This window comes from Erinaceus europaeus, chromosome 5, assembly GCF_950295315.1.
Source record: "Erinaceus europaeus chromosome 5, mEriEur2.1, whole genome shotgun sequence".
Classification (NCBI taxonomy): domain Eukaryota; kingdom Metazoa; phylum Chordata; class Mammalia; order Eulipotyphla; family Erinaceidae; genus Erinaceus; species Erinaceus europaeus.
Window position 1 is genome coordinate 33,668,483 of NC_080166.1, and position 27,764 is coordinate 33,696,246.

Sequence of the window (27,764 nt, forward strand, 5' to 3'; positions counted from 1 at the left end):
GTGAAGCAAGGCTGCAGATATCTGTCTCTCTCCCTCTCTATCTCTCCTTTCCTCTTAATTTCTGTCTATTCAATAAAGATTAAAAAAATAATAAGGCAGTGACACAGACAGAGGAAGAGAAGGTAAGGTTGCACAGCACCCAAGCTTCCCCCAGTGTGGTGGTGGCCAGGCTCAAACCAGGGTCATACAAATGATAAAGCAGGCACACCACCTGGGGAGCTATCTGGTCAGCCCTCATCTCAAGAATTTAACCAAAGTAGCGTAAACCTGTGGAAGCACTGCTCCCACCACACGAAACGCTGCACCATTGTTGCTTTAGAGAAGACTGGTAAGTAGTCATACTTTACAGGAGAAAGTGTTCCTAATATGCCCTCAGTGGTCTCCATTTTTCCCCTCCTCTGGATGTAGACACATGGGACAGAGTTGGAGGCACTAACTGTGTACTCTATTCTACTCTAAAGCATATAACTGTTGTACTCTACTCTAAAGCATGTACATACTGCTAAACAAAGAATATCTTAGAAACATCATTCTTCTAGGCCCTTTCCATATACTGGTTATGTTTCCAGCATTCACTATCTGGCAAGAAACTTATTACTAATAGTTTTATATTTAGCACCAGAAATGTCCTTTATGGAAATAAAAGGAGTTATTTCATAGATGGAGCTGGAAAGCTACTACTCATGGTTAGTTGCCTACTTTTGTAAGTAAGGTTTTACTGGTTTGTATTATCCAGGGGGGACTTTTATTCAGCAAAATCGACATCTTAAATGGCTAACATCTAAAATATGTACATATATGGTCCTATAGGAAAAAGCTAGTTGATCCCTGCACTGAAATACTACCACACTGTCAAGGCCAAGTGAAATGGGGGAGGGGGGGGGTCTAAGGCAGAATACAAAAATACAAATGACATGCTTGCTCTGATTCAGGCACTTTCAAGATCATAGTTTATTTATCATTTCAGATAAAAAGATAGTATACATATTAGGGATTCCCATAAAATTCAACTCTAAGTTATACACCATCTAGTACTTTTGCATTGAATGTTAACCAAAAAAAATCTCTAAACACCTGAAAGCCCCACTATTAACATGAACTATGGTAATAAAAATTTTGACTTTTAATTTGTTCAATATATAGTATTTACATTATGAAACCAATGGTGATACAATAAACAGTGATAATGAAATAGTAAAAATAAATTTTAAAAAGCAAAGGTTTATATTCCTACAATGTGCTAATTATCATAATTGTATATAAAAATTAAAACATAGCAGAGCTTTCTGTTACAAAATTCTTAATCATCTGAGTTGTAGTCATTACTCGCTAACAATTTACATGCAACATCAGCTAGGACTGACATTTGATTTTTCCCCCCAAGAAAGTGTGAGTAGATAAATGACACTTAAGAGTAGACGTTAAACGAAATGATGATGCAGAAGCCACTTGCATGTGTAATGCTCTTTACTGCCTAGATTGTACACTCCAGTCAGTGAGTTTGAAGAAAGTCTCTGTGTCATTTAACCAGACTATACAGACAAACTTAGGAGAGCAAAAAAGTCTCCTCAGCTGCTTCTGGATGTGAAACGCATCTATCCCGTCACCTTTCCCTTTAAACTATCCTCCCTGGCTCTTGAAACCATTAAGATTCCAGCCAGCCTGAGCCCGAGACTTAGCAAGGATCTGAAAGTGATGTCGAGGCACAAGAATGGCAGCACCCTTCTTGCCAAAAACAAGAATGCATTCTTTCCAGTGAGCTACTGAAAATACCCCTTTAAAGAGAAGATACTATCTTGTAAAGAAGAGGTCATTAGCTAAAAATATCCCTTTAAGAATTTCATCACCACAGACAGGAAGAGAGGTCCCTCCATTTTGTTACCTTATAGCAACACTCATCCTTGAGCAGTTCCATACCCTGACTTTACATGCAGGTAAATGATACATGGGTGGTGGGGAGGGGTGGAGGTGCTGACATCCTTTATCTTAAATTTCAGCACTGCATTTGGATGTACTAAAAAAGATGTCAGTTCCAGACAGGAGCTGTCACTAGGAAGGCACCAACCAAGAACCCCTTCTGCATGAACCAGAAAAGCAAAAAGAATTAAGTGTGGTACATATCATTATAGTTTAGGAATCAGTTATGTTGATATTGTCAAACTGGATCAAGAAATAAACTATCAATACAAGACATTTTTTTTTAAAAAAGCAGACATTAATTTACTTGTGGACAGAAAGGAAAACTGTACTCAAGATTAGTACTGGTCACAAGCCTCTTCCCTAGAGAAATAAAAAAAAAAATCCTAAAACATTTAAGACACACAAACATACACACACACACTTCACACAGGAGGTGCATAGACCAAAAGTACCATGAGTGGCACAGCTGAGAAACTTGAGACTAACCAGACACACATCCTTTTTCCTTCAATGATGAGAGGTCTATTTTGTCATCAAATAATGGCTGAAGTAAGGGGCACCAGGTGTACAGCTAATTAAACCTTGCAAAATACTATGATGGAGGCAGAGGTGGCCAGAAGGGATAATTTAAGTATAATTCAAACTATATACAGCATAACTGGAATGCAGCCAACCCCAAACTGACTTTGTGAAACAACTGGACCTTTGTGACTTAATAGTTAAAGATATAACAAGGGCAATAATACAATCAATTTACATGGGAAGCAAAATCAAGGGGCACTTCATATTATTTACTGTTGTCTCAATTTAAAAATAATTTTGCTAAGTATACATCTCAACCGAGGTCTATGTATATAAAATGTCCTAATAGATACAGATATTTACCTTTGGTGAGTTAAAGGCCTTTTTGTGACTTGTCTGAATTGTAGACAGAATGCCAGATGTGCATGCACGTGGGAAAAACTCAAGCTGAGGTAATCCGAAAGATGTGCATGTGTGGAGACCAGAGGTGCTTTGAAAGACACCGCATACCAGAAACAAGGAACAGTGAGAATGGCAGCGAGGAATGAAATGCCAATATGGCAGTATATTTTTGAAAACAGAAAGAGGAAGGCCTCTCGTACCAGCAGAACCCTGCATACATACAAGAAAGAAAAGTCCACCCACCATTTCAAAAAACATAAGCCAACTATAGAGTGAAAAGTACAAATCGCAGAAAACCAGAAGTCAATAAGAGAAAAACTACTGGTTTACAAGAGAAAGAGCAGAATGCTTCATTCAGAGCAGTTACTTGGTGAATGCAGCTACCACCGCCCACAGAACCTCACTGGTATTGGCCTTCAGACATTCCACCTCGGGATCTAAGTCAAGAAGCTGCCGAACTCTCTTGGTGGCTAGATCATACTGCTCATCCAGAAGAGGAGCAAAAGCATTCTCCAGAACATCCGAGGCGTGGGCTAGGTAAATGAGGGCCAGCAAGCGCTTGTCCATGCGGTGAGGGTCGTTCACCCATTTGTCAAGAACAGCCTCCTGCACCTTCTTGATGAGGCGCTGCTTAATGTTGTTGTTGGTGAGGGGATGCGTTGTCATGTCAAAAAGCAGGAAGTTCTGTTTCTCTGTTGTCAACACACCCTTTTCTACCAGGTTTTTAGCTAATCGTTCTCGTACATTTCTTAACTGATAATGCAGTTTTAGTGGATTCCAGGTCTCACCTAAATAAAAGATTACAGAGATTAGAAGTGATATGTACTGATGCAGAGCCACTCACCCCCTAGAGCACCACTTTATCTTGAGCATGGCCCTGAGTTCAAGCTCTAACACCAAGTGCTGTTTCCATCTTTCTAGAAAAAGTTAATCGAGGAGTGATGAACTACACATAGAAAAGGCCCTAACGGGAGTCGGGCTGTAGTGCAGCGGGCTAAGGGCAGGTGGCACAAAGCACAAGGACCGACATAAGGATCCCAGTTCAAACCCCAGCTCCCCACCTGCAGGGGAGTCGCTTCACAGGCGGTGAAGCAGGTCTGCAGGTGTCTATCTTTCTCTCCTCCTCTCTGTCTTCCCCTCCCTCTCTCCATTTCTCTCTGTCCTATCCAACAATGACAACAACAATAATAACTACAACAATAAAACAACAAGGGCAACAAAAGGGAATAAATAAATAAAATTTAAAAGAAAGAAAGAAAGAAAGAAAGAAAGAAAGAAAGAAAGAAAGAAAGAAAGAAAGAGAAAGAAAAGGCCCTAGCACCACTAAAAGAAAGAAAAGAAGGGGCTGGGCGGTAGCGCAGTGGGTTAAGCTCACAAGCACAAAGCTCACAAACTGGCATAAGGATCCTGCAGGAGTGCCGCTTCATAGGCGGTGAAGGAGGTCTGCAGGTGTCTAACTTTCTCTACCCTTCTGTCTTCCCCTCCTCTGTCCTATCCAACAACAATGACAGCAATGACAACAATAACGATAAACAACAAGGGTAACAAAAGGGAAAACATAGCCTCCAGGAACAGTGGATTCGTACTGCAGGCACCAAACCCCAGTGATAACCCTGGAACAGGAAGGAGGGGAGGGGAAGGGAGGAGAGGAGGAGAGGAGGGGGAGGGGAGGGGAGGGGAGGGGAGGGGGAGGGGGAGGGGGAGGGGGGAGGAGAGAGGGGAGGGGAGGGGGAGGGGGGAGGAGAGAGGGGAGGGGAGGAGAGAGGGGAGGGGAGGGGGAGGGGGGAGGAGAGGGGGGAGGGGGGAGGAGAGAGGGGAGGGGGAGGGGAGGGGAGGGGAGGGGAGGGGAGGGGAGGGGAGGGGAGGGGAGGGGAGGGGAGAGGAGAGGAGAGGAGAGGAGAGGAGAGGAGAGGAGAGGAGAGGAGAGGAGAGGAGAGGAGAGGAGAGGAGAGGAGAGGAGAGGAGAGGAGGGGAGAGGAGGGGAGAGGAGGGGAGAGGAGAGGGGAGGGAATGTCTACTTGTACCTTTGACCAGGCAGTCTGAGTTTCAGTGTCACTGGTGAGTGACAGCCTAAGACACCAGGCTAGAATTGGGTAGATTGCACTTTATAGAAGTTGAAACTCATGTAAGATGACCAATGGATGAATTCATGCTTATTTCTTAATTTTTATTTACTTATTATGAGAGTAAAGGAGAAGAGCCAGAGCACTGCTCAATTCTGGCATTTTGAGTATACAGCCCCTGCTGCTTCAGGCACAAAATCTAACAGGCTGCCCTATCTCCCCAGCCTGCCAGATTTATATTAACTTTAAATATATCTTCTTTGTGAGTCTAAAAATATTAATTCTGTTATACACTGATCTTTAGCTAGGAGAAAATAGATAGCACTAGCAATTTAAGAACAGCTGATTTACTAGCCATTCCTACCTATACTTTACCCACAAATACACTGTAATTTGTGGGTAAGTGTAATACACTTATTAGTAGCACTCACAAATGTAGAAGTTTCTCGTGTATTCTAATTTACAACTGAGTGTTGCTGATAAAAACAGAAGAGCCTGAAGACACACACCCAAAAAAGGTATTCTGTTCATTAAATAAGGACCTTCTTATAGGTGATCACTGTTGCCTCAGAGGAAGCAAAAAAAACTCAGCCACTCTCTTATGCAGCAATTATATAAAGAGTAACCCTTGTATGTTTTCCAACAAAAACCATATTCAGATCACCTCAGACCTTTAAAAAACAAAGAAATCACCTAAGTAGAAGGTGGAAATAGCATGAGGGATAATACAAATGCAACCCTATTGTGACACCCCAAAAAGGGTACCAGAGTGAGATAACTGATTGGTCAAAGGAAATGTCTTAGGTATCTGATCATTTCTGCTTTTTATTTTAAAAGAGCCAAATAAAAATATGTGTGGTTGGGGGTCAGGCGGTAGCACAGCGGATTAAGCACATGTGGTGCAAACTGCAAGGACCAGGTGTAAAGATCCCGGTTCAAGCCCCCAGCTCCCCACCTGCAGGGGAGTCACTTCACTGGCAATGAAGCGGGTCTGCAGGTGTCTGTCTTTCTCTCCTCTGTCTTCTCCTCCTCTCTCCACTTCTCTCTGTCCTATCCAACAAGAAACGACATCAACAATAACAATAATAACCACAACAAGGCTACAACAACAAGGGCAACAAAAGGGGGGAAAATGGCCTCCAGGAGCAGAGGATTCATAGTGCAGGCACTGAGCCCCAGCAATAACCCTGGAGGAAAAAAAAAAAAAAGTGTGGTTAAACCAGTGTAAGTTGGGATGGGAGCAGGGGAGCTGGATGAGTAAAAAAAAAAAAAAAAAAAAAAAAGCATAATAAAGGTTTTGCTCACACTAGCTACAAAGATTCAGCTGCTTCATTTTAAGCAGAATACTAAGTAGTTTTAAATACTTAGCAACAAATGACTCATGAATGTATAGGACTAGAAATTCAACATTTAAATGTCACTTTGTTCCAAGCTGCTTCTCATCAGTCCCTGTATTATTCAGCTTACATGAAAGACTTTGTATATTATACAAGCAAATTTTAAATGTATAACTTGTTTTTATCTCATTTTATAAAGAAAACTGTCAGGGTGGGGGTACAGCATAATGGTTATGCAAAGAGACTCTCATGCCTGAGGCTCTAAAGTCCCAGGTTAAATCCCCCACACCACCATAAACCAGCACTGAGCAGTGTTCTGGTAAAACATAAAAATTAAAATTAAAAAAAAAACTGTCAAATGTAGAAACAATTTTACTACAAAGAGAAAAAAAGTTTATCCTAGGAAGCATGTTACTAAATTAAAAGTTGTTAATCAGGCAGGGGAGACAGCATAATGGTTATGCAAAGAGACTCTCATGCCTGAGGCTCTAAAGTCCCAGGTTAAATCCCCCACACCACTATAAACCAGCACTGAGCAGTGTTCTAGTAAAACATAAAAATAAAAATTAAAAAAAAAACCTGGGAGTCAGGCGGTGGCGCAGTGGGTTAAGCGAACGTGGCTCAAAGCGCAGGGACCAGCGTAGGGATCCCAGTTCGAGCCCCCGGCTCCCCACCTGCAGGGGAGTCGCTTCACAGGCGGTGAAGCAGGTCTGCAGGTGTCTATCTTTCTCTCCCCTCTCTCTCTGTCTTCCCCTCCTCTCTCCATTTCTCTCTGCCCTATCCAACAACAAAGCAACGTCAACAATGGCAATAATAATGGCAACGAGGCTGCAACAACTAGGGCAACAAAAAGGGGAAAAAATGGCCTCCAGGGGCAGTGGATTCATGGTGCAGGCACCAGCCCAGCAATAACCCTGGAGGGAAAAAAAAAAAAATTTTAAAAAAAACTGTCAAATGTAGAAACAATTTTACTACAAAGAGAAAAAAAGTTTATCCTAGGAAGCATGTTACTAAATTAAAAGTTGTTAATCGGGCAGGGGAGACAGCATAATGGTTATGCAAACAGACTCTCATGCCTGAGGCTCCTAAATCCCAGGTTCAATCCCCTGCATCAGCATAAGCCAGAGCTGAGCAGTGCTCTGGTGTTTCTCTGTGTGTGTCTCTCTCTACATCTCTCTCAAAAATAAAATTAATAAATTTAAAAAAAAAATGTTAATCAATTGGGAAATCTAGTGACACTTTGTGATCAAACTGATCAACAACATTCCTCAAAGTTATAAAATGCCAAAAACTTAACTTAAAATTTTGTCTTCCCAGGCTGGGCAGTGGTGTATCCAGTTAAGCACACACATCATCATGCACAAGAACCTGAGTTCTAGCCCCCGCTCCCCACCTACAGCTTCATGAGTGGTGAAGCAGGACTGCAGGTGCCTTATCTTTCTCCCTTTCTATCTCCCTCTCCCCTCTCAGTTTCTCTCCTGTCAAATAAAAAATAGAAAAGAGGGGGGCTGGACGGTGGTGCACCAACTTAAGTGCACATAAGCAGGTCTACAGGCATCTATTTTCCCCTCTTCCACTCTATCTCCCTATCCCCTCTCAATTTCTCTGTCCTATTGAATAAAATGGCAAAGGGGGAAACCAGCCACCAAGAGTGGTGGATTCATAGTGCTGATACCAAGTCCCAGCAATAACCCTAGGTGTGAAAAAAAAATTTTTTATTTTTTAATTAAAAGGGGGGGGGGGCGGGTGGTGGCGCACCTGGTTAAGTGCATGTATTACAGCGTGCAAGGACCTGGGTTCGAGCCCCTAGTCCCCACCTGCATGGGGAAAGCTTTCCAAGTGGTGAAGCAGGGCTGCAGGTGTCTCTCTGTCTCTCTCCCTCTCTATCCTGGCTATCTCTATCCAATCAATAAAGATAACAAAAAATTATTAAAAAAAAAAAAAAGGAAGAGAAACAGATTAACTGCCAACACTGCTTCACTGCTCAGAAGCTTCCCCCATGCAGGTGGGGACCAGGGACTTGAACAGGTCCTTGTGTATTGTGATGTGCACCACCACCCAGCCCCTGGAATTAGCCATTCTTTTCTCTACTTGTCACCTATGCATGTATCCCTGAGCAGAAAAATACAGTACATAGCTTTGAAAAATGAGCAATAAGCACAGTCAACTGTGATGGGCTAGATTACCTGCTGTACAAATCCCTCTAATCCCTCTGAGCAGGAACACTTCCTTCTTTTGGTCTCATTCTTACCAGTCAAAGGTCTAAATCCAAGCTCCACTTCTGTTTCCAACTACCAAAGCTTACAAGGTTCTTCCTTTTCTTTACAACTGTACTTTCAGAGACCAAATAAACTATAATCCCTTAATGAATTTTCCAAAATATACAACTGTTCCCCCTACATAGACTAAAGATTCTTTCAGGCTGAAAAAATTCAGTTTCAAAGGACTTCTGTCAGTAGTTTGCAATAACTGACACTGACCGATACCACTCTTTATGTTGAATTTACTAAAAATAGTTTTAAATAGCTGATCACAGGGGCCGGGTAGTAGCATACAAGGTTAAGTACACATAGTACAAAGGGCAAGAACCCACACAAGAATCCTGGTTTGAGTCCCTGGCTCCCCACCTGCATTGGGGTCGTTTCCACAAGTGGTGAAGGAGGTCTGCAAGTGTCTATCTCAGAAACTGCTATACATTAACAGAGAAGAGCAATACAGTATAGACCCATCTCTCAAAGAGCTCACTGGACAGCTGTCTGACAAACACAAAAATACTGAAAATACAGTCATTACTGGTATCAACCAAACACTGTGTGTTCTTCCTGTTATACTTTCCAGTCTCCAAAAAGCCAGAAAGGGCATGTAAATGGCTCTGACAGTGAAACCTACCTCATGTATATGTTATTTCTGAGCAGAAACTTGAAAGAAGGAGCTACTATGCTCTTCCCCTCAGAAGAATGCTGGGAAATGCTCCAGAGCGTCACCTCTACCTGCATGGCTGCCAGGATGAAAATGAGGCGGCCTGTGACTAACAGTGACTAACAGTATGAGTGATGGGTGTTGTTAAAATTTCGGAAGGCTCTGGCCGGGCTGGCTGGCTTCACAGGCGGGTAACAGAGACGCAGAGACAACGGCTGGGCAGGGAAGCTGTATTTCTTTATTCAGGAACAACGATTCACAAACTAAGACAAACTAATCACCAAACAGAACTCTGCTGTCTCTTTGCGGCGGCGCAAGCACTCTCTCTCTTACTCTGGAACTCAGGAACTCTCCAACTCTGGCACTCTGGAACTCTCGTACTTGAGAGCCCTCTGAAACTCTGGCACACTGGAACTCTCTCTTACTCTGTAACCCTGAAACTCTCAAACTCAGAAACTCAGGAACTCTCGGACTCAGGAACTCAGGAACTCTCTTACTCAGGAACCCTCTCCCGGGGTCCCTTGGGGCGGGGCCAAGCAGGCCCGCGAAATTAACAGGACTGATCCAATTCTCTTGGCAGGGGGAGGGCTAGAACAAACCAATGTAAAGCATACGACAATTCCCCCTTTTCTTTTTAACTAAATGACTAGCCAGGAACTCTTGGACTCAGAAACCCTCTCTCGGGGTTCCTTGGGGTGGGGCCAAGCAGGCCCGCGAAATTAACAGGACTGATCCAATTCTCTTGGCGGGGGGGAGGGCTAGAACAAACCAATGTAAAGCATACGACAGATGGGGAAAAGCTGTTGTTTTAAGTCAGTAAGATTTGGGGCTGTTTGTCACCACAGCTTAACCTAGCCTGTTCAGAACAGAGTATTGTGAGGAAATTTTGGTGAGAATGACAGGAACTTTACACTCCATTATCTTCTTAGCCTACTATGGCTATGAAAATTTTAAAGCCACTATTTTAGAGGTCAAGTGGTGGCGCATCTGGTTGAATGCATGCAACCTTGCACAAACTGCCCTCCCTCTGCCCCCTCTACTGGGGGAAAGCTTCATGAGAGGAGAAGCAGTGTTGTAGGTGTCTCTCTCCATCACCATCTCCCCTCTTCCCTCACAATTTCTCTGTCTATAACCAATAAATCAAAAATATTTTTTAAAAAAAACACCATTTTCCCCTTCCAATGACTAATGACAAGATTTTCCTACCATCTATAAATTTCTATTTAAAGGATAACATTAGACTTTTACAGAAAAATTTTGGATCATCTGGAAATGTACAAAGAAAATTATATTAGTTATACTAATAAAAAAAATTGGTAAATATAGGCATGTATACTTAGATGTTTGTTTTGTGCTATTAACGTAAGTACTATGCAAATAAATACGTACTTTATAGTAAAAATAAATTAAAAAAAGAAAGAAAGAAAAAGAGAGAGCCAAGTAGTGGTCCACCTGGTTGAGCACATATGTTACAATGCGTAAGGACCCAGGCTCGAATCCCCAGTCCCCACCTGCAGGGAGAAAGCTTCACGAGTGGTAAAGCAAGGCTGCAGGTGTCTGTCTCTCTTCCTCTCTGTCCCCGACTTCCCTCTTTATTCTGGCTATCTCTATTCAATAAATAAGTAAAGATTAAAAAATTTAAAAAAGAAAAAGAACAATCTTGAACAGACTCAGTTATTAGTTTATCCAGAGACTTACCACTTAGTAATTCAATCCAGTTCTGGACTGTTTCTGGAGGCTGAGTCTCCTTAACATGCTTTAGAGCTTCATCAAGAAGAACATCACCTGTTGGAGCATCTGACTTACAGATCACCTAAAATGTAAGAAATAATTTGCTGATTCTTTTTCTCTGCCTTCATCTCTTTACATAAAAAGGAGTATGCAAATGATTCAATATACTTTACGCCTCAAGTGTTTCCACATTTATATGCAGCAACTATATAAAAGATTAAACCTTGGAAAACATACAAGGTATAAAAAAATCAGATTTTAATTAATTTTATTAAGGAAAGTATTTAATCTAGCCAGATTAGCCACAATCAGGAATGAAAATAAGGCTAGTATGTAATAATCTGAAACAAAATGATAGAACAGTTTATATTCACTATAATGCCTTTCACTACTAAGTTAAGCTATTTCATCCAGAAATCTACTTTTGAAACACTAATCTGTTTACATGTTACAAACAAGGTAAAATTTGACTAAGGTGGCATTTCCCATCTGTAGAGGAACTAATTTCTCAATAAATGCTATTAAAATAACTGACTAATAAATCAAAAACAAAAATTAAGACCGGACTCCTTAGAGTTATGCTGAGTTATTTAAATATGAAATATTGGCAGGTGAGAAAGCTTTCACCAAAATTGTGACAACTTATAGAAACCTTCAAGAAAACATCAACTAATTGTATTACATAAAAATTTACATACTGGGAGTCGGGCTGTAGCACAGCAGGTTAAGCGCAGGTGGCGCAAAGCACAAGGACCGGCATAAGGATCCCGGTTCGAGCCCTGGCTCCCCACCTGCAGGGGAGTTGCTTCACAGGCGGTGAAGCAGGTCTGCAGGTGTCTATCTTTCTCTCCTCCTCTCTGTCTTCCCCTCCTCTCTCCATTTCTCTCTGTCCTATCCAACAATGACAACAACAATAATAACTACAATAAAACAACAAGGGCAGCAAAGGGAATAAATAAATAAAATAAATATTAAATAAATAAATAAAATTTTAAAAAATTTACATACTATAATTTTTTTTTAAACCAGAATACTGCTCAGCTAGGGCTTGTGGTGGTGCAGAGGATTGAATCTGGGACTGTGGAGGCCCAAACATGAAAGTCTCTTTGCATAGCCATTATACTATCTACCCCTGCCATACTACAATTCTTTAAAAACTATACTTGAATACAGAATCCTTAAGGCCTAGTCAGGTTTTGTTAATGTTCTTCGCTATGCGACAAATTTCTGGCTGAAATCCTGTAACATCAAATTTGAACCTATTATTATTACTTAATATTAGCCACTAAACTGTTATCAGCATTGGGCAGTGAGATAGCATGGCAGTTATGCAGAGATTCTCATGCCTAGGGTTCCAAAGTCTCAGATTCAATCTCTGGTACCAGCACAAGCCATATCTGAGCAGTGCTTTGGTATTAATTAATTAATTAACTGAAATACTAAAAGCAGGGGTTGGGCAGTGACACAGTGGGTTAAGTGCACATGGCGCAAAGCTCAAGGACCGGTGTAAGGATCCAGGTTCAAGCCCCTGGCTGCCCACCTGCGGGGGAGTCGCTTCACAAGTGGTGAAGCAGGTCTGCAGGTATCTCTCTTCCCCACTCTGTCTTCCCCTCCTCTGCTTCTCTCTGTCTTATCCAACAATAATGACATCAATAACAACACTGATAATAACCATAATAAGGGCAACAAAGGGGAAAAATAATAGCCTCCAGGAACAGTGGATTTGTGGTGCAGGCACCAAGCCCCAGCAATAACCCTGGAGGGGGAAAAAAAGAACCTAAAAATAAACTGTCAGCTTTATTTTTCAATATAATAGTTCTCTAAAATTTATCCTCAGCAATGTGTCCCTTTCCTTTCCCCATTCAACCTTATGAAAAATTGGAAAATACATAGGAAATATGCCCCAACTGAAGTGTAATTAGAATCACAAGCACAGGGAGTCGGGCTGTAGCGTAGCAGGTTAAGCGCTGGTGGCTCAAAGCACAAGGACCGGCATAAGGATCCCGGTTCGAACCCTGGCTCCCCACCTGCAGGGGAGTCGCTTCACAGGCGGTGAAGCAGGTCTGCAGGTGTCTATCTTTCTCTCCTCCTCTCTGTCTTCCCCTCCCTCTCTCCATTTCTCTCTGTCCTATCCAACAACGACAACAACAATAATAACTACAACAATAAAAAAACAAGGGCAACAAAAGGAATAAAATAAAAATAATAAAATAAAAAAAAAAGAATCACAAGCACAAGTCATAAAGTTGTTTCTCAATTTTTAGTAGTATTAAAGAAGGAAGACAGGTGAGATTAAATATTTAAATTAATGCATTATAGTCAAAGTATTAATATCTAATGAATATTTTAAATTTTGGATACTTTTCCCATCGTAAACCTTCAACATTCTAGAGTGCTTTTAATTATAGTGTGTCTTAACTTGGGACTAGCCACATGCCAGTGACATATGGAGTTAAACAGTCAGCAGCTACTTGTTAGTAGTGCAAATAAATGCTTTCATCAGCATCTTGAGGTCAACTGAGTGCAGTGCTATTCTAAACCACTTCTGAGAAGAGGATGATGGACCTGGGGGTGACACACCTGGTATAGCACACTACCACACAAAAGGACCTAGGTTCAAGTCCCTAGTCTTCATTTGTAGGGGGGAAAGCTTCATGAGTGGTAGAGCAGTGTTGTAGGCAACTCCTGTTTCTCTCTCACTCCCTTTCATCAAGAGAGAAGAGAAGAGAAGAGAAGAGAAGAGAAGAGAAGAGAAGAGAAGAGAAGAGAAGAGAAGAGAAGAGAAGAGAAGAGAAGAACTCCCCAGGAAGCTCATGATAGTTCTGTTGGTAAGTAAGAAGTGAGAATGAATTTTTTAAAAAGGGTGGGGTGGGGAGATTATGGCATCCTCCCTCAACTCATTGGTTCCATTCCTGAATAATACCTGAATGGGGTTGGCCTGCAGGGACACCAGCAGAATCTTGACAAAGTCATGTCATATACTAGGCTCATGCTGTTTGCTTCCTACATATTCCTGAAATCTACCATAACCTGGCATTTTGCTATGAAACTCTGGCTCTCACTTTTCTCCACCTCTGCCCAACTATTCTAGTTTATCTAGTCTGGTTTCTTTCATGTGCATTAATTTAAACTTCCTAACTACTTGTAGTTCACTACTGATAGATAACTACTGATAGTTTTCAAGCTAACATGGACAACTGGTAAATCATTTCTACACACACTTGCAATTTGTATGTGTTTCTTTCCCGTGGGGTGGGGTGGTAGCCAAGAATTATAAATGAAACATCTGAAGAAAATGCTTCAAAACAGATAAAAGAAATCAACAGCCATACTATCCTCATAGAGATCTATGAGAGTATATACAATAGTAAGTCACAGTTTTTAAAAAAAGGAAGGAGGAGGTATGACTTCCTGGATATCAAAACCATGAGAGCTAGCATTTAAAAAATTCAACAAAAACTTAAACCATAAGAGGCCAAGAACCCAGGCAGAGTACATACATTATCGTGCATAAGGACCTCAGCTTAATCTCCTAGTCCCCACTGGCAGAGAGGCATATTCACCAGTGATTCAAGATTTCTTTCTTTTCCTTTCTATCCCCCCTCCTTTCTTCTCAATTACTCTGTCGGTAGTGGTGGTAGCACAGTGGGTTAAGCACAGTGGGTTAAGTGCATTAATAACTATAATGGCAGATCCTTTAAAAATTCATTTATGGGGATTGGGTGGTGGCGTGTCTAGTTGAGTGCACATTACCATGCAGAGGAAGTAGACTCAAGCCCCAGTGCTCACAAGCTAAGACGCAGTGCTGCAATTATCTCTTTCTCTCTTTTTATCTCCCCCCCCCTCAGTTTTTCTATCCAGTAAAAATGAAACAAAACAGAAACACATTTATTTCATGAGAGAGGAGAAAGGGAGACCAGCGTTCCACTCTGTTTTGGCACACGTGGTGCTGGGGCTAGAATACGAGGTCTCATACTTGTAAGTATTACACTCTACCCTCTGAGCCAACTCCCCAGCTGTTATCATGGCAAGTTCTTAGGGTCTTTATACTTCATAAATTTCTAACTATGTACTGCACCGGGGTGGGGGGTGGGGTTTCAGGTCCTGGAACATGAATGGCAGAGGACCTAGTAGGGATTGTACTGTTATGTGGAAAACTGGGAAATGTTATGCATGTACAAACTATTGTATTTACTGTTGAATGTAAAACATTAATCCAATGAAAATTTTAAAAATTCTAATTGTACAGTAAGATAAGATATTGGTTTTTCAGAAAAGTCATGTGTTATTCTATGCAAAAATTCATCATGACTTTCCCAACAGCCCAATAAAAAGATAGTTATCTAAAACAGTAATTTAAAAAACCTTTGTTGGGGGAACTGGAAGTACCAGGTTAAGCACACATAGTGCAAAGCACAACAAGCAAAAGGATCCCAGTTTGAGCCCCCGGCTCCCCACCTGCAGGGGGCTCACTTCACAAGTGGTGAAGCAGGTCTGCAGGTGTCTTTTTCTCTCCCCCTCTCTGTCTTCCCCTCCTCTCTCGATTTATCTCTGTCCTATACAACAACAATGGAAAGAGAAAAAAAAAAAAAAGATAGCCTCCAAGAGCAGTGGCACTGAGCCCCAGTGATAATCCTGGAGGTTTAAAAAAAAAAAAAAAAAACCTTGTGGGAGGAGAGATGGCATAGCAGGTAAAGTGCTCTATATGCGTGAGACCACCCCCCACCCCAACCACCCAGGTTCAATCCCTGGCACCTCAGATGCAATCTTTTTTTCTTTTTTCTTAAAATGAAATTTTCCTCATTCCAGCTCATTTGGCTGAACTTTAAATGACTAGATTTGATTTTTAAAATCCCATGAGAAATACTTTCTAACAGATGGTGCTTACTTTGTATACAACTTTAAAAGAACACATTAATGTCTTCCTTTCCAGAGTTACTATATTTGCGGCCAGGTGGTGGTATACCTGGTTAAGCACTCACATTATAGTGCACAAGGGTTCGAGCCCCTGCCCCCCACCTGCAGGAGGAAAGCTTCACAAGTGGTAAAGCAGGGCTGCAGGTGTCTCTCTGTCTCACTTCCTCACTATCTCCCCCTTCCTCTTTCAATCTAATAATAAACAAAGAAAGAAAAAAAATTAAAAAGAAAGAAAAAAAGCCTTTAAAAAAATTACAGAGTTACTATACTCTATGGAATACCAACCAATGTTGAGTGAAAACCTGAAATTGTTTGATTTCATTAGGCCACTCAATTAAAGTTTTGAAATCCCAAATCAAAAAAAAAGTTAACGAAAGTTTCTATTGAGGCTAAAGATAAGATTTCTAAAAACCGAGGCCAGACCCCATCACCCAGAGTCCTATACAGAGAATCTTTAGGTTCCCCCATAGATAATATGGGCCTAGACTTCTGATAGATCCCTCTCTACCATCACTGAGCACACCATCAGGAACATCATTACAAGCTCCTCTGTAGGCTTCTTCAGGAATGTACCCTCATTATGAAGTAGCAATGGTAGGGGCTGTCCCACTCTCCAAAGGGAGGCTGAGTCACCCCACTCTGCCATTTGAGGAAGACTAGCTCTGAAGTGAGAGCAGCCTAGAATGTTCCCAGCTGTGACTATGGACTGTGAGCTGTCTGACAGGGAGGGACTCAAAGATTGTACAAGCTCCTGTGCTAAATATGAATAGATATGGGCCCCAGGTTAGATAGGTCATGGTGGTAAACAGTTCATTGCATTTATGTATCTTCTTCAACTTGGCAAGCCATCTCTCTGCCCTAATCCTGCTTCCTAGCTCTACTCTCAACTTTGACACCATCTTCTCAGACAGTATTTCTTTCAAGTCTATCCCCATGTTTACTATCAAACTCTAGCAAGACAAAAGACATAGGCTCCCAGGAACATTTCTAAAATATACATCCTAGCTTCCTTCTATCCTAAGCTCCCAGGGCCGGGTGGTGGCACACTTGGTTGAGTGCACATGTGACCCTAAACTCCCTACTTTCATCTGCTCTATTCCGACTTTATGGTACCTGTTTTTTAAACATTTTGTCCTGTTTTCCATCTTACTGCATTTCTGCCACCAAGCTGTAGATGCTACTATTATTCTATCCTGACTTCCCTTGACAGAAGACCTCACCAATGCTACCTGGAACCTCACCTCTCCAGAGCCGTAGCCTATTAGGGAAAGACAGGAACAGGCTGGAGATATGGATCGACCTGCCAATGCCCATGTCCAGTGGAAATCAGAACTCCCACCTCTGCACCCCATAAGGAATTTCAGTCCATACTACAAGAGAGATAAATAACAGGGACTTTTCCAATGGTGATGGGACACAGAACTCTGGTGGTGGGAAAAGTATGGAATCACACCCCTTACAATCTTGTAAATTAGTATTAATTCATTAATAAAATAAACTAAAAAAAAATAAATAAAACTGAGGCCAGCAAGTAACTCACCTGGTAGAACATATACATTAGCATGTGTGAGGACCAAGGTTCAAATCCCAGGCCACCACGTGGAAGTGCCTGCAAAGGGCAGCTTCACAAGCAGTGGGATAGTGCCACAGTGTCCCTCTTCCATTCACCCTCTATCTAATGTAAAGAATTAAAAAAAAAAAAACATTGGGAGTGGTGGAGTTGTGCAGACACTGAACCACCCCTCGATAACGTTGGTGCCAAAAACAAACAAAAAAAAAAATCCAAAAATTAGCATAGTATACCTCAATACTAACCTTCACAGTGTGAGAAGAGAAAGATCTGAATAGTTTTCATATTCTCGCAAAAAGCGTAACAGCTCTTTTAATTTACATCAGTAATTTAGTCTTAAGAGAATGTTACATCGTTTATCCAGATTTAGGCTACCAGAATCAGGAAATTAAGAGCAAAGTCTTTTGGATATGTAAGGCACAATGGTCAGCAATTTAAAAAAATGGATTATATTACTCCTAGTCAAAGAAGCAGGATAACAAGAATGCATATGAAAACAATTTAAGTCAACTTTAAAAAATAACTTTCACTTTAATTTTTTAAAGCTATCAGTAGAAACAGTCTATTTTTAGGCAATAAAAATCATTTGGAAAACATGTTATTCAACATTCCTCTTACCTTTCTTGTTAATAGACTCTTACGTCTCATTCCACAAGCCTCTAGTTGTAACCTTCCTCTCAGTGCTAATTCAATTAACATGCAGCCACGTAATCCAGATGATATACAATCATTCCAAAATGATGTGTAACCCTGTTTTTAAACAACAAAATAAAACAGCTAATTTAGTCAAAAACATATTTGAGGCCAAAATTATTCCAGTGACTTTTGCCTTTCAACTCTTCTCATAAATAAAATGTTGAAAAAAGGTAACTACTATACATTATCCTTATGCAAATGTATTTTATTTGTTATTTATGGGCTACAAAGAAATTGAGAGGAAAGGGGGAGAGAGAAGGGGAGAAAGAGACACTTGTAGCACTGCTTCCCTGCTCATCAAGCTTCTCAAGCTTTGCCTCTACAGGTGGGAACCAGAAGCTTAGACCTGGGTCCTTACATATTAAAACATGTGCACTCAACCAGCTATGCCAGTGCCTGGCCCCTCTTATATGCAAATCAATAATTCTGAAGGTCATAGGTTTAAAATATAACATCCTCATTAAACCATTTATGTATTGAACCCCTATAGGCCTCCCAAAGAATTTAAACATCCGTTCAACATTGTATACAATAAATATTGGAAGAATATATTAGAAAACTATGTATAAACAGAAAGGATAACTGCATGCCTAACACCCTAAACAGCAAACAGTAAAGCAATCAGGTGCCCCACCCACTCACCCAAGAAACAAATAGAGGGGCAATACCACAGGTGAAAGTACAAGATGTTCTCTAAAAACCCAAGGATACTCATGTCAAGTGTATAATATCATGGCACTCTTTCAGAATAAATAATAATGTCCAAATGATGAAAGTCATGACCTTCGCCAGCAGAGTTACTACCAATTTAAAGTACACTCAGAAGATGGCATACCCAGTAGAACATGCACTTCACCATCTTCAAGGACCCAAGTTCCAGGTCACCACATGGGAACACCATGCAAAGGGTTGTAGTATTTCCTTTCTTTCTTCTCCCCCCCCCAACAAGTCCACCAGGGTAAGTGAAGTAATTCATAGGTAAAAAGCCAAAGCAAAACCCTGCATGTAAGCAAAAAGTAGACAGGTGTCCTGAAAAGACACTTCTGTAAGATACACAGGTAGTCAACAAACATATGAAAAATGCTCAGCTTGAGGACCAGTGGTGGCACACCTGGTTGAGCACATGTTACCATGTGCAAGGGCCTGGGTTCAAGCCCCTAGTCCCTACCCAAGGGTGAAAGCAGTGAAGCACTACTGCAGTGTGCAATCACTCACTCACTCTCTCCCTATCTCTATCTCCTCCTTTCATCTTGACTTTTCTGTCTCTATCCAATAATTTTTTTTTTCTTTTTGCCTCCAGGGTTATTGCTGGGGCTTGGTGCCTGCACCATAAATCCATTGCTTCTAGGGGCCATTCTTTCCACTTTGTTGTCATTGTAAAGTTGTTGTTATTACTGTTGTATAGGACAGAGAGAAATCAAGAGAGATGGGGAAGACAGAGGGGGAAGAGAAGATAGACACCTGCAGACCTGCTTCACCGCATGTGAAGGGACACACACACACACACACACACACACACACACACACACACACACACACACACACACCGCAAACGGGGAGCCAAGGGCTCAAACCGGCATCCTTATGTTGATCCTTGTGCTTTTTGCACCATGTGCGCTTAACCCACTACGCAACCACCCCCCCCAAAAAATTTTAATGCTCAGCTTCACTTACTATTCGGGAACTGAAAAATCAAAACTGCAATGAGATACTACTACCTCACAAACCTAAGACTGGCCTATATCGTGATCTGGGAGGTGGTGCAGTGGATAAAGCGTTGGAGTCTCAAGCATGAGGTCCTGAGTTTAATCCCCAGCAGCACATGTACAGAGTGATGGCTGGTTCTTTCTCTCTCCTCCTACCTTTCTCATTAATAAATAAATAAATAAATAAAATCTAAAAAAAGAAAAAAGGCCTTTATTAAGAAGACTGAAAATTAGTTGGCAAGGTTGTGGGAAAAAGGCAACCCAGTTGTCAGGAATGTAACTAATACAGCCTCTATAGAAAAGAAAATGAAGATTCCTTAAAAAATTTTAAATGTCTACATTTTGCTAGGAGTGTACATAAACACCATTCCCACCACCAAAAGACTGTGACCCATCCCTCCCACCCACGCCCACCCCCCACTGGCCCAGGAAGCTGCATGTCTACCCCTCACCACAGGGCTTTTACTTTGGTGCCCTACTTTCAATTTGGTCAGGTCCTGCTTTTAGTTTCCCTTTCAGATCTTCTTACTCAACTTCTGTTGATGAGTGGGATCATCCCATACTCATCTTTATCTTTCTGACTCAGCTCACTTAACATAACTCCTTCTAGCTCTGTCCAAGATGGGTCAGAGAAGGTGGGTTCATTGTTCTTGATAGCTGCATAGTATTCCATTGTGTATATATACCACAGCTTTCTCAGCCACTCATCTGTTGTTGGGCACCTGGGTTGCTTCCAGGTTTTAGCTATTATGAATTGTACTGCTATGAACATAGGAGTACACACCTCTTTTTGGTTGGGTGTTATGGAGTCCTTGGGGTATAACCCCAGGAGAGGAATTACTGGATCATATGGAAGGTCCATGTCTAGCCTTCTGAGAGTTTTCCAGACTGCTCTCCAGAGGCTGTACCAATTTACATTCCCACCAGCAATGTAAAAGGGTTCCTCTGTCCCCACAACCTCTCCAGCATTTGTTGCTGCTGTCCTTTTTGATATATGCCATTCTTACAGGAGTTACAAGCCCTGCCCCTCTCAACTTACATTGAAAATGGATTACAGAAAAATTTAAAGACGGGTGCTATCTTTGTTGATCTCACAGCAGCCTATGACACGGTCTGCCACCGTGGTCTCCTAGTCAAGATCTCAAGATGCCTGCCTCCATGGGTGGCCAACACCATATCGTTTCTTCTCCAAAACAGAAGATTCCAGGTGAATCTGGGTGACAAGTCTAGCAGATGGAGACTTGTCTCAAGTGGCCTCCCCCAGGGCTCTGTTCTGGCTCTTACACTATTTAATATTTACATCAATGACCTTCCAGAAACTTCTTCAAGGAAGTCCATCTACGCCGATGACATTTGCTGCGCAACTCAGGCATCCAAGTTTGACATCCTAGAGGAAACACTCACGAAAGACATGTCTCTGATATCTGATTACTGTAAAAAATGGAGACTAATCCCTAGCACTGCAAAAACGGTATCATCTGTTTTCCATCTACACCATGCCTCGGCCTCGCGTGAGCTTAATGTGCAGCTTGACAATATGAGAATCCAGCATTAAGCCCAGCCAGTCTATCTTGGCGTTACTCTCGATCGCACCCTGTCATTTCACAAACATCTCATAAAAACTGCAGCAAAGGTGGGCACGAGGAATAACATCATTGCAAGACTGGCCAGCTCCTCATGAGGCGCGAGCGCTTCCACACTACTATCATCATCTCTGGCATTATGCTATTCCACTGCAGAATACTGTGCCCCAGTATGGTTCCGTAGCCCCCATGTCCACTTGGTCGATTCCAAGTTATATTCCTCCATGAGGATAATTTCTGGAACCATCCGTTCCACCCCGGTTCCATGGTTGCCAGTTCTTAGCAACATCGCCCCGCCAGATATTCGTCGGGATGTGGCATCATCTAAGTTCATTTCCCACGTCTACGCTCGACCGGACCTGCCAATATATGCGGATATCTTCGTCCACCCTGTCCAACGCTTGACGTCTCGTCATCCAATCTGGTCCCCTACGCCTACACTGAACTTCTCTGTTCCAGACTCTTGGAAACAGAGTTGGCAGTCAGCTGAGATAAAGAACAAACACCAACACCTCATCACAGACCCCTGTAAGCGTCAACCCGGCTTTGACCTAGCACGTTATGATTGGGCCCTCCTCAATCGCTATCGAACAGGCCATGGCTGGTGCGCCGCTATGTTCCATCGCCGGGGAGCCAGAGACGACCCAAACTGCCCCTGCAGCTACAGACAGACTATGACCCACATAGTCAAAGACTGCCACCTATCCAGATTCAAAGGAGGTCTCGAAACTTTACATCAGGCTCAACCTGACGCTGTTGACTGGCTACGGAAGAAGGGCAAACGCTAGAAAAAGACAGGAGTGAGGTGGTATCTTAGTGTTGTCTTAATTTGCATTTCTCTCTGACAATCAGTGACCTAGAGCAGTTTTTCATTAATATGAGAGGGGGAAAATCAATTGTATGTCTCAAAGTTTCTCAAAACACAAACTGAATCTTTTTAATATACAGGCTGTGTATTTGATATGCAGACTCTCTCAAAAGCCTAGACCAAGTAGATCAGAAGCATCCAATAGCACAGCTATATACAAGATACTGGGTACTGTACAGCAAACCATAACAAAAGAACTTTTCAAAGTTAACCCAATTACCAAATAATGTGATGATAACATTAACTATCCATTGTCTTTTGGAACCCTAAGACAGCAGGAACCTCACATCTCCACTATAGAGCCCCTACTTCCCCCAGTCCTGGAACCCTTGGGTAGGGCCCACTTTCCCGTATGCCTCTCCCAATCCATATCAAATAATACTGCATCCGCCGATCACAACCTAACCAACGCAACGATTGCCACCTCAACATGCGTCACCTCAGACTGTGTCCAGAGACTTCACGTGTGGAATGACAACCCTTCAGCTTCATTACTAGGGTGAGACCTTTCCTTTCATAGTATACTCTAATTTCATCTCAGGTGGTTCACTTTCTAACAAAGTCCCAAAACCTAGATATACACCAGTTTCTGTGAGAGAGAGCATATCTTCACAAGTATCCATAAACTACTGCAAAATATATACCTGAAAGCAGAAGTACACTAGAGTTTGCAGTGAATACCTCCCTAACACTTCCTCTCCACTATTCCAAGCTTTGGGTCCATGAATGCTCAACAATTTGTTTGGCTTCGTATGTTAACTCTTTTCAGTCACCAGGTGATTCAGTTCCAGATGCCATCAGGATGCTGGCCAGGCTTCCCTGGATTGAAGACCCCACCAATGTGTCCTGGAGCTCAGCTTCCCCAGAGACACACCCTACTAGGGAAAGAGAGAGGCAGACTGGGAATATGGACCAACCAGTCAACGCCCATGTTCAGCGGGGAAGCAATTACAGAAGCCAGACCTTCTGCAACCCACAATGACCCTGGGTCCATGCTCCCAGAGGGATAGAGAATGGGAAAGCTGTCAGGGGAGGGGGTGGGATATGGAGATTGGGTGGTGGGAATTGTGTGGAGTTGTACCCCCCTACCCTATGGTTTTGTTAATTAATCCTTTCTTTAAAAAAAAAAATTAAAAATGGTTATATACACAATGGAATACTAACTCAGCTACTTCTTCTTCTAGTGTTTGCCAACTCAGCTACTAAAAATGGTGAATTCGCCTTCTTCACCTCATCTTGGATGGACCTTGAAGGAGATAAGTCAGAAAGAGGAGGGTAAATATGGGATGACCCCACTCAGAAGTTGAAAAACAAGAACAGAAGGTAAAACACTAAGCAGAACTGGGACTGGAGTTGGTGTACTGCATCAAAGTAAAAGACTTTGGGTTGGGGAGAGGGTTCAGGTCCTGGAACATAATGGCAGATGTCAAAAACTGGGAAATGTTACATATGTGCAAACTACTGTATTTTACTGTCGACTGTAAACCACTAATCCCCCAATAGATAAATTTTTTTTAAAAAAATGGGAAAAGAAAAAAAAACTAAGCTAAAATAAACTAAAAAAAACAATAGTAAAAATGGAAACACCATATGATCCACCACTGTTGGGACAAAGCATGTGAACTGGAATTTGGGACATAATTAGCATATGCCTGACATCAGGCTGACAAACATAAGGGGCAATCTGCTGGAAGGTCTCTTCCTGTGTGACTCAGTGCTTGCTCCCCATCCCAATCGTGATGGCCACTTCCCGAGGACCTGTGCATGTGTAGCTAAACTCTGGTAACTAACTTAGGGACTCATGGGCCTGACCTCGTCTTATATTTGCTACTTTACCTATCTTGCTGTAGCTTAATAATTCCGTTCTGGACCACTGTGCCTCGATATAGTAAACCTCAGGACTGTTTAAACCCACATCAAGCTGCACCCCAAAGTTTTTTTGTATTACTATATACCACTACTATGTATTTATTAAAAGACATAAAAACACAAATGCAAAAGGCTATCTATCTGCACCTCTATGTTCACAACTGCATTATTCACACAGGCAAAATGTGAAGTCAACTTACATGCTCACTGATGAAGGGCTGGATTAAAAATTTGTATAGATACAGACTGAAATATCAGACATCTATTTTAAAAAAAGATGACATTGTGCTTTTTTGTGACAACATGAATGGGACTTGAAGTGACTATGTCAAGCAAAATAAACCAGGAAGTGATAGACAATTACAGTTGATTCTACTCATAAATAAAACTGGTAAAAAAAAAAAAGAAAGTAAGATTAAATAACCTTGAAAAATATGTTAGTTAACACAGAGAAAGAACAGATAAAGGAAGTTTTTCACAGTTTCACAGCACTAGAAATCTGGTGGAGTGCAGTAAGACATAGGTAAATCAGTAAAGCAAATCAGTAAGAAAATAAAGTACTGGGAGTCATTAATAAATAAATAGGGAGTCAGGCGGTAGCACAGCGGGTAAGCGCAGGTGGCACAAAGCGCAAGGATCCCAGTTTGAGCCCCTGGCTCCCCACCTGCAGGGGAGTCGCTTCACAAGAGGTGAAGCAGGTCTGCAGGTATCTATCTTTCTCTCCCCATTTTCCCCTCCTCTCTCCATTTCTCTCTGTCCTAACAACGACAACAACAATAACTACAACAACAATGAAAAAAACAACAAGGACAACAAAAGGGAAAATAAATTTTAAAAAATTTTTAAAAATAATAATAAAGTACTCAATTCTGAGAAAGAAGCGGAGGCTATAACTAGTTCTTAGCAAGACTCACCAACAGGTGGCCAAGAAAGTGCTCAGATGATAGAGCACTGGATTTGAATGCCCCAGGTTCTCAATTCAATCTGCTGCTCATTTTCCAAAGTAGTATTCCACCTCCTCCCCAGTCCCCATATGAAGTAGTCTCCTTCGCCTTATCTTGGATGGAGCTTGAAAGAAGGATGAATGCCAGACGATCTCACTCATAGGCAGAACTTAAAGGGCAGAAAGGGAAAAGGGAAAACACAAACTTGGACTGGTTTTGGTGCATTGCACCAAAGCAAAGGTCTCTGGAAAGGGGTGGGGTGCGGGCAAGCAGGGAGAGGCTTGGTGAAAAGAGTTTTGGGATCCTGGTACATGATGATGGAGGAGAGCCTAAACGGGGGGGATGTTTTGCAGACAACGATCATGAGGAGACGAGAAATTGTACCTGTGTGTCAACTGTAAGCCATTAAACCCTCCAACAAAATGACAGAAAGAAAAAATGGTAGCTACCATGCAACTCAGTAACTTAGCTACTAAGTCCAAAAGAAATTTGATGAATTTGTTTTATTTTACATATTATCAGCAATCCAGGAGGTAATACAGTGGTAGAGCTGTGGACGGACGGGACAGCACGAGGTTCTGGGATGGAGCATACGCGAGGATACAGCTGTAGCCTCTCACGAAATAAAACCAATCTTTAAAAGTAAACTAGAAGAAGAAGAAATAAGAAAACAAAACAGTAAATCAGCAGTTCTTAAAAAAATAATAATAATTCAAGCACAGAAACCATAAAAGATTTATTATAACCTAATAAATATGCATAGATAAAAATCTCAACTGTGTCCACACTTAACCTTTACTTGCTACTAGAAAACTAGTAAGTGCAATTATGACAATAAGGCATCTGCTTGCTAGAAAACCAGCAATCCATTTGTCAAAGATGAAATTAAAATTTGTCCTTAATCAAACATTGCTTACAATTTAAATGTCAAATTCCAATTAGCTTCACTGAACTAGAATCAGATGAAATCCTCACATCACCAACCTCAGAGACAAAGAACTATAAGCACATTAAGACAGACTTTAGCCAACATTTTATATCATACAAATCCAAATAAGGGGCTGGGTGGTGGTGCATCTGGTTAAGCCACACACTTTACCGTGTGCAAGAACCTGAGTTCAAGGCCCTGGTTCCCACTTGCAGAGGGGAAGCTTCACAAGTGGAGAAGTAGGTCTGCCGGTTTCTTGTCTCCCATTCTATCTCCCCTCTTCCCTCTAAATTTCTTTCTGTCCTATCAAATAAAATGAATAAAATTTTTTTAAATAATCCAAATAGGACAATGTAGCAAATAACTATAAAGAACTAAAGAAAGTCATTGAAAGACTTAGAGGAGTAAATGACTAATAAGATGATGCATCAAAGATGGAGTCTCAATTAAAAAAATTAAAAAAACAAACAGATCCATATTGCACCAAAGTAAAAAACTCTGGGAGGGTAGACTTTCAGCTCCTTTGTAAAGGGTTGGGGGAAGGGAACTTACAGTCTTATAAACCACTATTTAATCAATATGAAAAGGGAAAATAGATTAATGTCTTAAGCATTTAAATGTACAGGTTTCTGCTTTGAGTATATATTCCTTTAATCTAAGCACTTACGGTTTCAAATTAATAAATTGATTGAATTCTAACACGGCTTAAATAGTTAATGCATTTCTAATAACTTTTTTTGAAATATTAAATCATCTATAACCTTAAGACTAGGGAGACCAGAAGCAACTGATCCTGCCAGTGTATATAAGATATAGTTATCTGTAAACAGCATTAAATGACATGAATTATGGTAAGTTCTTGTATAGTACAGTAAATTCCAACCACGGGATTTTCAAACTAAATCTAATTCCCTAATAACTTGGTTATAATAATAGTTATCTATTACCTTCTTAAACTCTAAGAAAATGAGGAACATTCCTCATTTTCTTTAAAAATCCGTATTTCTTGGGGGCCAGGTGGTAGCGCAGTGGGTTAAGCAAACATGGCGCAAAGTGCAAGGACCAGCACAGGGACTGCAGTTTGAGTCCCAGCTCTCCACCTGCAGGAGGGTTGCTTCACAAATGGTGAAGCAGCTCTGCAGGTGTCTTTCTCTCTCCCTGTTTTCCCATTCTCTGGAATTCTCTCTGTCCTATCCAACAACAACAGCAGTAACAACAACAATAATGATAAACAACAAGGGCAACAAAAGGGAAAAAACAGTCTCCAGGAGCAGTGGATTCATAGTGCAGGAACAGAGCCCCAGCAATAACCCTAGAGACAATAATAATAATAATAATAATAATCCGTATTTCTCCCAGTCCTGCGACCTCTGGGGCCTTGCTCATTTTCCTTGAGGCTTCTCTTGATCCACACCATTTGATACTGCATCTGCTGATCTCAATCAAATCAATGCAACCAGTGCCACCTCAACATCTTTCACTTCAGGCTGTGTCCAGAGACACCAGGCCTGGGATGTCAACTCTCCAACTCCAATACTCCACCACCAAGCTGCAGATGCTGCCTTGGAGTCATTCTGACTTCCCTGGGCAGAAGACCTTACAATGAGTCCTGGAACCTTACCTCCTCAGAGCCCTGCCCCATCAGGGAAAGACAGAAACAGACTGGGAGTATGAATCCACCTGTCAACACCCTTGTCCAGCAGAGAAGAAATTACAGATACCAGACCTTCCACCTTCTGAACCCCATAATCATCCTGGGTCCATATTCCCAGAGGGATAAAGAATAGGG

At 41.6% G+C, this 27,764-nt stretch overlaps 1 protein-coding gene across 2 annotated transcripts in view; it reads right to left on the reverse strand.

Annotated features, from left to right (window-relative positions):
• Positions 1 to 927: 927 nt before the first annotated feature.
• GOLPH3 (golgi phosphoprotein 3) overlaps positions 928 to 27,764 on the reverse strand; it is a 52,568-nt gene continuing 25,731 nt past the window's right edge. For both annotated transcript variants that reach the window (XM_007530506.3, XM_060191193.1), the window contains exons 2-4: positions 18,000 to 18,131; positions 10,862 to 10,976; positions 928 to 3,632 (exon numbers count right to left, since the gene is read on the reverse strand). In XM_007530506.3, coding sequence (XP_007530568.1) covers positions 3,208 to 3,632; positions 10,862 to 10,976; positions 18,000 to 18,131 — 672 coding nt within the window. In that variant the 3' untranslated portion in view covers positions 928 to 3,207. The remainder of the gene's footprint in view (positions 3,633 to 10,861; positions 10,977 to 17,999; positions 18,132 to 27,764) is intronic.